This window comes from Falco peregrinus, chromosome 2 (genome assembly GCF_023634155.1).
Source record: "Falco peregrinus isolate bFalPer1 chromosome 2, bFalPer1.pri, whole genome shotgun sequence".
NCBI classification, from domain to species: Eukaryota; Metazoa; Chordata; class Aves; order Falconiformes; family Falconidae; genus Falco; species Falco peregrinus.
In genome coordinates, this window is record NC_073722.1 from 75,769,930 (window position 1) to 75,783,545 (window position 13,616).

A 13,616-nucleotide genomic window follows, 5' to 3' on the forward strand; every position below is an offset into this window, starting at 1 on the left:
TGCAGTGATGTGTTATGTATGTGCATCTTCGTTATTGCACAAAGTAGGGGGAAGGCTGTGAAGGGAAAACTGCATGCTAAAGGACCCAGCAGGCTAATTGTGCTGGGCAAGGTAAACCATAGGCCAGGCTTCTGGAAAACATGCCTAAACCCTGCTAGCCCAGAGTGTCCCAGCACCATGGGATGACTTCAAGCTACCTGTCCCATTCACTTCCCAACATAGCAGAACAGTTCTCTGTCTTAGCCATTGCGTTGCCGTTGCAGAGTTGCATTCCCTTTTCTGTTTTTTGTAATTTCCAAATAGGAATCAAGCATTTGGCTAAAGCACCGCAGTCCTGCTCTTGCAGTTAAGAAGATGAGTAAGAGGGGCGATTATGTGGTGGCATGCACCAAAGGAGATCCTTGGACTGCAGCTGTGAATCACTTTTCTAAGTTAAAAGCACGTGTCTCAAAGGAAAATATGCTGCATATTCTCTATAAAAATACCACAGACAACCAGTAGCTAGTCCAGTCTCCTTGTGAAGTCAGTGGGATTCTCTGCATTGGCTTTAGTGGGAAGTGAATCAAGTCCCAAATGTTGATCCTCACAGCTTTCTCATCTGAGGTGTATACACCTGGCTTTCACTCCTCAATGGGATTTAGCATTGCACAGTGTGTGGTGTTTGCTGCAGTAGGAAGAACCAGAGATACTGGTTTCATAGGCTGTAGAAGACATTGACGGAACTGAGTCAATCACCGTGATGCATTTCTCTATTGCTACCGTAAATGTAGCGGTAGAGTGTTTTAAACAACCTCTTGTAATGTCCTTTTTCTTTTTAGGGAAGTCGTCAACAAAGAAAACATTCCTTCTGGATTCAGCAATCTTGAAGACTGTATTCTAGCTACTCAAGAAGTAGAAAAATTACAGGACAACAGCTCTGGATATCTTAGTGAAAGGAATAAGCCAAAACGGCAGAAATCCAGCACCAAGCTTTCAGAGCTTAATGACAACCAGGACAGTCCTGTGGTAAGCTGGCGTGCTGTACTATTTGATGCCTAGTACTAGGGTGGGGAAAAGTATTTTTTTATTTCAGTGCAATCTGGTTCCCTTGGGTAGCCATTTTTGCCTACAATGCAAGCATAAGTGGCTACTTTGGACTATGGGGAACACTGGATCCCGCCCTTGTAACCTGTGATGAGGCAACTTAGAAGCCGTATTTCTGCTATGATCCTCTTACTCCATCTGCAGTCATTTTCTCTTTCCCCAACTTTTTGCTTTTTCCTTTTGAATTTGCCAAAGAACGTTGGAAAAGGAAAAAGAGAGTCAATCTTTTTCCTAGTCTTTCAAAAGTCTTGCAAGGAGGTTGGAACCTCAGATGCAGGTTCTCACATGTTTAGGTCAAGTTTATTTTTATATTCCTGCTAAGTTCCGAAACTGTAGATTGCAAGTGACTTCTTGGTAAGATGACAAAGGTGTTTTATGCCTTTTCCCTGAAGTCTGTGAGTTACTGTGCTGTTTACAGTTTACAGAACGCTTTGGAGTGTGTTGGTCCAAAAAATGATCCCTCTAGCTACCTTTTACGGAGGAGGTAAATGAGACTGATAGAATGTCCTAAAAATCTGGAATGCTATAGAATTTGCCCATCATATTCGTGTGTGACCGTCACAATAGAAGACAATTTGTCAACTTTTACAAGCTGTAGAGTAAAACTGATGCACCCTCCTTCACTTTCAACCAAACCAGACACTTGTTGTAGTGTCAGCAGTTGAGAAACTGTACTGCGCTTCAGTGCAGGGTCTACTTGCAGTGGCAGAAGTGCTGTGCATCCCGGTGACTAGCACCAGGCATGCATTACATGGTCAGTAGAGTGAAAGCAGTGTGAAGAGACTGTCCTTCTGAGCTGTAGGACATTTCCTTCAGTTGTACTTGATTAATTTTTAGAGCCTGCTGTGTGTGAGTTCCTTCTTCATGTGACATTGCGTTGAGAGTCATTTTGTTTAGGTCACAAAATTGCAATTACCTGATGCTGTTACCCTGTGCAGGCATTCTAGAGAGAGGCGGATTTGACTTCTCTTTGTGATGAAAAGATGGGAAGTTGCCAAAAATTGTAGGCTGTAGAGATTCAGTGCTCTATATCAGTAATCATGATACTTCATGAAATAGCATGGTGAGATAGGCACACGCGCACTTTGCGTCTTTGCTTGTAGCAGTGGACTTTGATAGGCAAAGGTCGAGTGCTTACATTCTTTTCTGCATCTCTTCTGTGTACCTGTGGAGCGTAAAGCAGTTTAAATGAGAATTTCACTCGGGATTTAGGAAAGACTGACAGAAGTGTCTGCTTTTGCTGTGGACCTGAAAAACATTCATGAAATATTGAAATGTCCTCAAAGTTAATATGTCCACTGGAATTCACCCTGCCTCTCATTTTTGGATCTCCTGAGGGGCAGAGGCTGAAAGGAACATAAAATGGACTAACCTTGCACAAAAAGCACTTTGACCAAGATGACTGTCAGTGTGGTTCTTGCTTTGCTAGAGGAGGTGTTGCAGTGGGATTGTCAGCTGGGAGTATTGTTATGAAACAGCTGGCAGAGAGCATGGTGCTACTCTTTTTGAAGAGCAAAGGCTGCTTTTTAAATTTTCATGAGTGTGGCTTATTTCATAGTTGCATTTCAGAGACTACTGGCAAGATGTGTGGTGGTTCAGCTCTCTTTTGGCTACATCTGTACACTTCAAGTAATAACCCAAATTAGACTACCTGCTTTGGGGACATAACCTGCTCCTTAGCATTTGCTAATAGGCCTTCATCACGTAAACAAACCTGTGATGTTGCATCTTCTTAGCTACCCTTTTCTGAGCTTTCCTGCTTTTCAAAGCCTGAAAGAGTATGTAGGACAGTGTGTGGAAGCTTTCCTCTTAGCTGTCTAATTGCATCTGACTCAAAAGCGTAAGTCAGCGGTGGAAGAACTGTCAGTTCCGCTTACTCTCCTGAGCAAATCAACCACAAAGCATTAAAAGCTTGTAACCGCACTTCAGAGGCACAGTAGCCAGGTGCCAGTAGGACTTGAAGAATCACTTTGGGCAAGACTGGAATGGCTGAGCTGTGTCACCTTATGGGGCTGGAGGTGTAGCAGGTGAGAGAGGGCTGTGACTGCCCCAAGAAGTCTGTACATACAGTTCCCAGGGCTGGGGCAGGAACCACGCTCCATTCTGCTTACTGACGTCCTTCTATTTAAGAGGGGTTTGCCCACAGCCAGGGTAGAAGACCTCCTGGACATGTGCCCCAAGTGGCTTGTCTTCACAGTAGTTTCTCAAGCTCTTAGAAGACAATAGTGTTAATGTTTCTAAAGGTAGCCAAGACAAATTCCAGAACAAGTTGTCATAACCAGTTGAATTTCTTGCCCTGCATTTGTATTGGGACAACTTAACATTACCTCTGTGTACATGACAGTCTCTTTGCGTTCTTCTGCCTGTTTAAGAAGAAACTAGGGAAGGGTTTGGCTAAGAAGGAGGGTATTTTCTAAGATGGGCATAAGTAGTCCTGCTGGGAAGATGCTGTGGATTTTGGTATCTGCTCTTACAGGACTTGTACACACCGCAGAATTACTCTCAAGTTCAGCCTGTCTCTCAGTCTGTAAAATGGGAACAGACAGAGTACCATGCAGCATTATTACATTACTTACATTATCTTGAGGTCATCTGATAAAAGCAACAAAGCAGTGAGCAGTTGTGAGTTTTTGCAGGTTATGGGCAACAAAGTCTGGGGTTTGTTTTGTTATAAACGTGCAATAGGCAATAGTCTGGTGGTTGTCTTGTTTCTAGAAGTCCTGTTGGATATTCCTGTATTTGATCTGTTTAATGGCCTGCAGCTGGACTCCATTTCTCTTATGTATCTTACTGCTTTAACATTTGCTGTATTACAGACTATGGAAAGCTTTAGCTCATCCAGGCCTATAGACAGAACAGGACCTGATGACATGGAAATTTTATCTGAAGAAAGGTGATTTTTTTTTTTCTTTAAATATATGTAAGTTTTATTTTCCCTGTGGTTGTAGTACAGCCTAAGAGATCTTCCACCACAGACTATGAGGGTGACATTTAGTTATGCTGCAGAACAGCATTATCCACTGTGTTAGCTTCAAAGTAGAGCTGTATGGAGGCCCTGCATATGTTGTGTGGGCTCTGCACAGCAGCGTATGCCACCAAGACTCTTCTCCCAGCCCGTTAAGCACAGCACTGAAGATGCTGATGATGCAGACTTGAGAAGTCAGCTGTGAAGCACCTGAACCAGCGCGCTGCACACGGAGGGCTGCAGGGCCTGTCTCACCTGGCCGCGGGGTCCAGCCCTTTTCTTTGTGCTTTGCTCCTCTGTGAGAGCTGTACAGCCCCACTCTGCTCACCTGAAACGACAGTTTCTCTCCACAGTTATGTTTGTGGAGAGATTAAGGTTTGGATTAAGGGCACTAGAATTAATTGACATTATATTTTCCACAAATAGCTCCTGTCCCTTTGTCTACTGAATGAATTAATGTGTGCAGCCATAGCAAGAATCTAAAAACCTGTGTGTGCAGAAGTCCTGCTTGTTTTTGTTATAAGACAAGTCTGGTTTTGCATTTGTAATATGTTGGTGTTTTTTTTGTGTTTTTTTGTAGCAAAGAAAGTGAAAACGATGAGGTTTTTTTCAGGCACCCTCAGGTTGGTATTTTTTGGATTTTGTGTTTCAGTTTTGTGGTCTCTAAATGGGCTTTTTATTGAGTGGAAACAGGTAGTTAGGCATCTAGTTCTGTGAAATTGCATTTCTCCCAGAGAAATGGAGTTAGCGTTTGCTTTTTTCTTTCCTTTCCTTCCTTCTGCTTTTTATTTACATAATTTAGGGAGCCTCTCAGCTGCTGAGGAATCTGAAAGCATCTGCTTCAGTCCCTTCGATCCCTCCTTGCCAAAAAGGGAAGCGTCACTGAAGTCAGCACTTTGGTTTAAGTGACGCTGAGTTCCCTTGTTAATCATTACAAACAGGGTGTGTGACTGGTTATCTCCCAGGGTAGAAGATCAGCTTGTCTCTCTTGATTTCTCTAAAATCATTTGGTCTTTTATTTATGCATTCCCAATGTTGCCTTTGAACGCGGGTCTTCCATTTGTCTTAGAAAACTGGAACATCTCCTGCTTCTCTGTAGGAATTGGTAGTTGGATGGCTGTCAGGAGGGGAGATGTGACATTGATGGCAAAAGTTTCTTCCAAAACTTTCCATTTCTGCTCAGTACCACACTCCGGCATTCACTTTATGGTGTTTTTCATCTAAGTGTTCCGCAATGGAAAGGCTGGGGTTGGATTAGGTGAACACCGTTGCAGTCAGTGGTTCGTTTGAGTTTGCTTGAAACACTTCCAGGCAGCCAAGCATCTAAAATACTGGGGAGAGTTATCCGAGGTGCCTCTCCCTCAGCTGTGCACCCGTTTCAGAGGAGCACACTAAAACAGCTGTGGACAATGTCTGGTTTCTGTGGCCGTCTGGAAGTTAACTGAGGGCTGGTAGTATTTTTAAAATAGCCTTCTCTTGTGTTTTTGGTTGTTTTGGGTTTTTTTGGGGGGTGGTGGTGTGTGTTTTTAATAACAGCCTCTATGCATTTATAGCCTTTGAAAGACTTTGTTTCTGGTAGGTATTATTTCCATCTAGCAGGAAAGGTAAAAGAGATTATTTGCTAACAGCTGGGCTCTGACCAGCTGTGTTTGTAACTGCAGAAGTTCAGGGGACACTGAAACTTGTAAACTGTGCGAGGGGTGTTCAGTGTTGCCTTTGATCACTGCTCTAACTGGGCTTTAGGTGGATCTCCTACTTTGCTCCCAGAGGGTCAGTAGTAATTCCCAATGATCCTGCACTTGCTTACGAGCTGTTGTGTTTTCCAGAGCATGGATTTTGCAACACCTTGTTCCTCACGTACCAGCTTGCATGTGGAGAAGGTGCTGTCACTGCCATGCCACACAATACTCCCATTAAGCTTTTAAATTAATCTGGGCGAGGTATATGTGAATATGAAATCATAATCTTAAAACAAACTTCTCCTTAGGAAGAGTTTTAAAATTTAGAATTTTAACTGCGGGAGAAGATGTAACCTTAACCCAGAGATTGTATTATGTAGGAATTACAAGGTCCAGAAAATGTTACATTCCTGCAGGGTAATTTTACATTCCTTGTCCCTTGTAAGGCTTTAGCTTAGGGCAGCTTAAAGACGTACCTTCCGTAACAAAAAGCTCATTCAGGATGAGGAAGGGACAGGGACTTTCATACTCTTTCTCACCTTGTCTCCAGTCTGAAGATACTAGGAAAGGTATTTGGAATTTGCCGTAGCTACCAGTTGTGCAGACTTGCATGTCCATGGTGCAGTAAAAATACCTTGAAACATGTGTCCTGAATGAATTTTCAGTGCTTTTGTAGCCTTCGTAATGTGCCCTCGGAAGCAGCTAAGCTCTAGGATGTAGACTGATTTGAAAAACACAGGTTTCTAGTACCCAAGTCTTGGTAGGGGAAGGGTGCTGAGGATTCACAGCAGCGTGGCAACAGGTGTAGAGGGGGATTAGCATGACTCAGGAGTAAGGCAGCAGCATGGCTGCGTGCTTGCGTCAGACGGTGTTAGCAACAGGTGCTTAAGGATACTTCCTGCTTGTGGTTGTAGTGGATGGTCAGATGTGGGGGAAGCAAGCCTTTTAAATAAAATTGATTTCAGTCCACGTGTAATCAAACAGAATACAACTTCCTGATCAGAATTCAAAGACCTTTATGTTGCCTTTTACTTCTAGCTGCTTAAGCTGCTCTTTATGCTGAGTCTCTTTTGGAGCAGGGAGAATCAAAGCAGCTGACTTGGTTACTTAGTTCTGTAGTTAGAGGTACCTGCAAAGCACGGCTGCAGGAGAAGCTTCTAAAAAATAGAAATCAGGTGCCTAGTTTGAAGATTTTTGGGTGGTCATTTATGTGTACGTTGTGACTGCCACCTGCTACTGAAATCATGAACTTGCTGCCCCTTGGGTTTGTGGGCAGTTGTGGCACATCCATACCTAAAGCACAGTGGTTCTCCCTTACTTGGTTTTGGTCCTGGGGGTTGGCAACTGGTGGCATCAGGAAATCAAATACTGAATCATCCACCACTGCATGGGTTTGGAGCGTTAGTGCAAAGAAGGTTAAACATCTGCTTTCCTGAGTCTCCTGGATTTGTACCACCACTGTTCTCCAGAACACCTAATGATTTATTGTGTTAGAGGCTACATCAGTGAGCAAGGAGAGTAACCGGCTGCAGGCACAGCACACGTCTGTTTTTTAAACAGCTTTTAAATGTTTCCAACAGCTGAAGTGACTTTAGAAGGAAGACAACATTGATACGATCTTTCTAATATATGTGTAATGGAAACATTTACCCATCTGGGAAGTGCTCTTATGTCTGCTACAGATATTTTTAACAAGTCTTTGTAGAAGTCAGGAGGTTGTACACTCTTCATAGAAAGACATTTAACTCTGAAGTTGGTATCAGTGGTGGTGACAGGATGGTATTTTCTTTTGAAATTACCTTTGAAATTTTTAAAATCTAGGTAAGTTCCTCTCTTCACGCTTCTTGATGTTATTAAAAGTAGCACCTACTTTGAAACTTAACTGATTTATTTCTTTCAGCCTTAAAATACTGTGCTGGCAATTTAAATGCAGTTTATCAACTGGTACAGTTTGTTCTTTACTAAATGTAGAAGACTGCCTGTTTCTGGCCACTGACCAGTCTTTATGTTTGTAATGTACGCTGACTATTTAGATCCTGGCAAGAAATTTGTTCTTGGACCTTGAAGTATTTCAGTCCTTCCAACCTGGAAGCAGCTTAAAAGATATTGAATAATGAATTAGCAATTTTTCCATCTACAGCTCTCACAATAAACACATTTGTAATCAGATTTAGTGTCAAGCTGTACAAGTTATTAGTGCTTGGCAAACTGTCATTTAGTGTTTCTTTTGTTATAAAGATTCAAAAAGACAATTTATTGAAATGAAAAGGAAATACAAACCTTACACAAATACAATGCAGAACACTTTTTACAAGTACCAGTGTGTTCATCACTCAGGTTTTTAGAACCGTGGAACAGCCCCGGCTGGAAGGGACCTTGGAAGATCACCTAGGCCAACCTTTCACAGGAAAGGGAGCCTAGATGAGATAGTCCAGCACCCTGTCCAGTTGCAGGGATTGATGGGATTGAATCCAGATAAAAACATTGATTCATATAATTTGTCTACTGGGCAGATTTTTCCCCTCCCAGCATGAAGTTTACTTGTTTTTCCTCTGCTCAGAGTGGAAAAAACCCACAACCCATCATTAGCTCTATGCAGATGAAAAAAATTAAATGTGCCGTACTGGCATATACTAAGGATATTGATTTAATACAGTTTGGCCGTGCTTCTGGATTCACAAATAAAACATGTCCAAATGTACTGGTTATTTTCTTCAGGCCCGTTTTCTTCACACATCAGCATATGCAGGTGGCTAACTAGATTATCAGAATTCCTGCAGGGGGACATCTGCATGTTGGCTACCTGCTGGACTCTGTTTGAGAGAATTATACCCAAGCTGTTCTTACCAAGATCAAATAGCTTACGTAGTAATGTGCCGCTGTCTATTCGGATAGCTCCGTTTGTTGGTGGGTTTATACATTATCACACTATATGTTTATGTACACGCCTTACGCTTCCTTTTCCCGACTGCCCTCTGTGAGGCATTACAGCTATTTCATGGTAGAGTGACAAAACTGCCCGTGTCATCAAGCACACTGTTGCAGACACGCGCACTGTGTATCTGCATTGTGGGAATGGCAGTGATTTCTGCATAAATGCACACGACGTGTGGTATGTGCAGGGGTGAATAGTGGTGAAGCAAACAGCGGTTGCTTCTAGGTAGCGCTAAATGATGAATCATTTACTTGACAGCATGCTTTTTTTTTTTTTTTTTTTTTTCCCCTCCTAAGTCATTGGATGCTTGTGTGAATTTTTTGGCTTTTTCCCAGAGTCCACACTGCTTCCAGCTGAGATGCCAAACCCCACTGCCGTTTGGATTTGCGCAACACTGCTTTAATACCCAGAGCTCCTCCATAAATAGTTCTGCTCTCCCCACGCCCAGCTAGAAAACAACCACAGGAAATCGGGGAATGTGCAGCCAGCACAGCTTAGCTGGCACTAATTGATCTGAGCCAGCACAGCCTGCATGAGAGCATTCATGTACGTAGCCTGCGCTGCTGGCTGGCTGCGGCTGCTACCTCAGGAGCTCTGGTGCCTGCTTTTTAGAAGACACCATATTGCTACAGACTTACAGCAGCAGCAGCGTTTTTGTTGTTGCTCCAAGGAGTTGTGCTCCTTTAGGAAGTGTATGCAGCCGCCCCCCTCTCTCTCCCTTTCTCCCTGCCTTCCTCCTTCCCTTTTCATCCCAATCGATTACCGGAGGCTTTTTCAGCTGCATGCAGTTGTCAGGGCAGGTAGTCTTGGGAACTTGCAGTGGCTATTCCTGAAGGAAAAATCCAAGGAAGACAGATGGATGGATGTTTTTACCGGTATGAGTGAGCAGTTAGTACGTAGGGGTCACCACGCAGGGGATTTGGATTTGGAGCTGGAAGCACCAGGGTCTGTTTGTTTGGATGTTTTTAGCTAAAGGTGTGAGCTTACTGCTGCTGTGACTGCAGGGTGGTGGGTTTTTTTCCTCCTCTGCCTCCTGAAACATCCTTTTTTTTTTTTTTTTCCTTTCTCATTTCTGCGGGTATATGGGAATATAGCTGACTTCAAGTATGAAGATTCAAGAGCATCCAAGCATTCCTGAAAACAAGTTGCAAAGAAATCAAGATGCCGATGACCAGGAAAACAGCTTTGTGTCGGAAGTGCCTCAGCTGGATTTGACAGCGCTGTGTGATGACAACAACTGGGAAGGTAGGATTGTGTGATGGCTGGTCGTACAAGTGAAAAGAGAGAGAGGGAGACCTGAGTGAGCTGCGTATGTCTTTATGTGATCATTTTCCCTTGCCAAAAACAACAGGAAAGCAATTTGGTCCTTAATATGGAACTGAAAGTTTGGAGAAACTGGAAGCAAAATACTGGATGGGTACGAATTCTAATTGTCACTTAGAGGAAGAAAATTAGTTGGTTTATTCTTGAAGTTACTTTCACATGTTGTTTAGTACTCTTAAGTCCCGGAGCGTTTCAGGATAACTTATTTCTTGGTGGCTGGTCACTCATATTAAGCTAGGTGGCCCTATACTTCAAAGAAGCTGGGTGTTTCACAGTCTGAAAGGAGCTTCCTTCTTTCTTCCTTTTCTTCCACTTCAATCGCTATTTGGAAATAATGATTCAGATCTGAAAAGCGTAGCTGGAAAAAAGGCTGTCTGTCTGCTGTTTTGTCTTTTGATAGCTCTTACAAACAACTTTTTTATGTATGTTGTGAAAAAATTCTGATTGCCAGCTCAAACAGCAGTGTTAAATTGTGTGTGCTTTAAATTATTTTAATAGTGGTTCTTAGTGGCTGCACTGACTCAGTTAAGGGTGGGAAATCTGGGGGAGCTCTGTGGGTGCTGTGAACCTCAGTTTCATTTGAACTTGAGATAAATTTAAGGTGTCCAGCACCTCTGGGATCAAACCCTTTTCCAGTTACACGGTTTCCATGTGCAAGCAAGAATTCTGTTTGTGCTTTAGGAGTGAAAGAAGGGCTTTGACAGGGAAGAAGCAGGAAAAGGGGGAGTACGGTATTCTAATAAGCAAGAGAGGGGAAAATGTGTAACTAGTTTATTGCTCTAAATCTGCTCCTGCTTCCACAGAATACGTGACCTAGTATATTTTGCCTTTCCCTCTAGGAGTGGAGTAGTTATGACACTTTGGGCATGAGTAAAGAAAACTTGCAGCTGTGGCTGCCTTTGATTCACCAAGCAACTAGTCACCATGGTTGGGAGAGCATTTCTCCATTTGCTTGCTAGGCGGGGATTCCCTGGGTGGTATCACCACGTGTGCAGCATGGTTGATCAAAGCGCCATGGAAAGGCTCCCAGGAGGCCTTGGCTGCTGTATGTGTTTGCTGGGATGCTAATTAGCACTGCCCCACAGGGTCTCAGGCCAGGGTGAGCATGTCTGTGTTCTCAGAGGTGATGTGTGGCTTCAGCAGTCATGTGAACCTTTGGAAATAACGACTCTCTTTCTTTTTTTTTTTTTTTTTTTTGTCTTCTTGGGTTACTAATGGGAGTCATATGAACGCATGAAGGGGAGAACAGAGATCTGCCAGAGAGGCTTTCCCATCATACAAAATAAGTTGCACCTTTGGTACAATTCCTTCTTCATAGGTGTGCTCTTACGGATTGTAGCTTTCTTGCCCTGCAAATATGAAACAGGATTATGCATGTGTGGCTGTGCTTGAAGAGTGCTTCTCTTTGATCCTTCCTTCCTCTGTTCTGCTCACATGCATTTCACAAGAGGAGGAGATGGACAGCTGTCTGTGGTGAGAGAGATGCCATCTTCTAAAAGGCATGCCTTCCAGAATCACCATTTTGTTGATGCAGATGAAAAAGCAGCAAAATGGTGCCTTCTGAGTCTTCCATAGCTGTGGGCGTGAAATCAAGCTTGCGGCATCCAGGAGGTGGAAGATCTTAACATCAACTCTCAGGCTGCTTCTGCAGCTAACGACAGAGTCTGTAATTGAGACTGGCTTTGCAAGGCAGGGTTGTACCACCCATCCACAGCTCTAGCAGCCAGGGCATCCTCCCTTCCTCTGCCAGCCAGCCTGTGTCACTCAGACCTTCACAGACCTCTCAGGATCTGTGCTGCAGCTCTGGTTGCATCCCCAGTGAAAAGGAAAAGGACTGTGCCTCCAAATGCAGTAACACTTGAGGAGTTTATTGCTTTGCTCTAGCAAATTTGGTAGGTCCTTCTCTCAGGAAATTACCTGTTCTTCTGGGGCATAGTGGAGCTGACTTCTGGGTGCCGGGTCCTCTGTATCATACCGCAGGAGACAGAGCATCTAGTGATCAGGACAACAGCTGCGCCTTTTAAAGTGGCTTGTGAGAACAGTTACAGGTTGAGGGGTTGCCTTCAGCTGTAGCTGTCACTGCCTCCAGTCAAATGTGAGGGAAGAGCCTTCAAGAGTGGGCACAGAATTACACAAGACAGCCTTGTCCACTGACTAGCTCTTATTTGTCTCTCAGGCAGGCTCTCCATCACGTTAAGACCAGAGCTACCTTAAAAGCCCTCCTTCAGGGGCACAGAACTGTGATAGCTGCTGCCAGGCCCCCCCGCCTTTTATCTTACGCTAGAAGTAATTCTTACCAGATATTTTTTTTAAGGTTCACCACATCGTCCAATCTGTACACAATAGGAGAGAAGTGCTGTACTTCTCCAGGCTATGTTCCCTTTACCTAAAGCTGGGCAGAGAAAGGACAGAGACGATGGCTTCGCGCTTCCTCCGGTGCGTAGGCTGCTCGGCGCTCTGCTGTGTGCCTGCCTTCTCTACCTGCCTCGCCTGCTGCCTGTAAGGGCATATGTGTGGTAGTCATCACGCTGCTGATGCAGGATGCAGGGTGTGAGCAGTGCCCCAGCCACAGTCAAGTTCTGAACACTAAGCCTAGGTGTGTTTCCCATGATCCAGGAGAAATATTTGACTAGTGTGCATTTGGCAGACACAAATCAAATCGTTTTATTCCTGGGCTGGGTGTGAACTGAGCTGTCTCTGTGAACTGGGATGTGTGACTGCTGGGCTTGCATGCTAAGCTGGTGGGTCAGTCAGTGCCAGCTGAGACAGCTTGCGAGCAAGCGTTTTCAGAGCTGCTTCCCTAGCAAAAAGTTTTTAATTGTTGCGGATTATGTTTGAATGGAGTGCTGTGAGGGAGGAGGACAGAGTGTTCTTTCACAGTCCAGCACTATTGTACAAATTTCTTACCAAATGTTTCTAATTCGAGCCCAGAACTTGCTATCCTGCCCTCAAGGAAAATCTGCAAGTATGTTACTCTCCGTAACGGCGGCTGGCAGTTCAGTAAATCAATACGATGCATGTGATTGCTGCCTACATCGCCCCATTACTGACGCTTTAAAAAAGGTTCTGTGGATGAGATTTCAAGCAGTTTGCAGTAACAAGCACTTAGGAAACAATCAGCAGACATTTTTCTACAACCTTTGAAGCTTGGGGGAAAAAAAAAAAAAAAGGATAGAAGCAGAAATTCAAAACACAATTTGGGTTCTCAGTGTTGAGAACTCAAGTATTGCAGCACTGAGACCCTGAGGGTGAAGCTGATCTACGAATAGTTTCAACACTGACTTAATTGGTAATTTCCCATGGGAAAAAAAAAAACCCACCCCAAAAAAATCCGAAGAGTACAGCAACAGGGAAGCTAGATTTGGATTTCTTTTTCTCAACACTGTGGACTTAAGATACATCAATGTATTTGTGTAACACCCTTTAGCATAAGGAATCAAAAGGTGATGAAACACATTGCATTTTTATTACTATGTGTAGAAAAGAATAATTGCATTGTGTACTGATTTTATTTGATAGCACAAATATTTTAAAAACTATTTTCTCATTGGTTATTATGATGTTATAAACAAAACACAAATTTGGTTTGGTAGCTGAGAGATGTGTCATCTCACTAACTGAAAAGGCATGG

General features: G+C 43.5%; 1 protein-coding gene across 10 annotated transcripts in view; it reads left to right on the forward strand.

The window, feature by feature from the left end:
* Positions 1-13,616, forward strand: part of FAM13A (family with sequence similarity 13 member A) — a 133,755-nt gene that overhangs the window by 96,979 nt on the left and 23,160 nt on the right. For 9 of the 10 annotated variants that reach the window (XR_008745682.1, XM_055795251.1, XM_055795252.1 and 6 more), the window contains 4 exons: positions 819-1,005; positions 3,900-3,976; positions 4,629-4,671; positions 9,757-9,907. Coding sequence is in view for 9 of the 10 variants with exons in the window: in XM_055795251.1 (XP_055651226.1) it covers positions 819-1,005; positions 3,900-3,976; positions 4,629-4,671; positions 9,757-9,907 (458 nt within the window). In the remaining variant the exon portion in view is untranslated. The remainder of the gene's footprint in view (positions 1-818; positions 1,006-3,899; positions 3,977-4,628; positions 4,672-9,756; positions 9,908-13,616) is intronic. The other variant, XM_055795253.1, reaches the window with a different exon arrangement.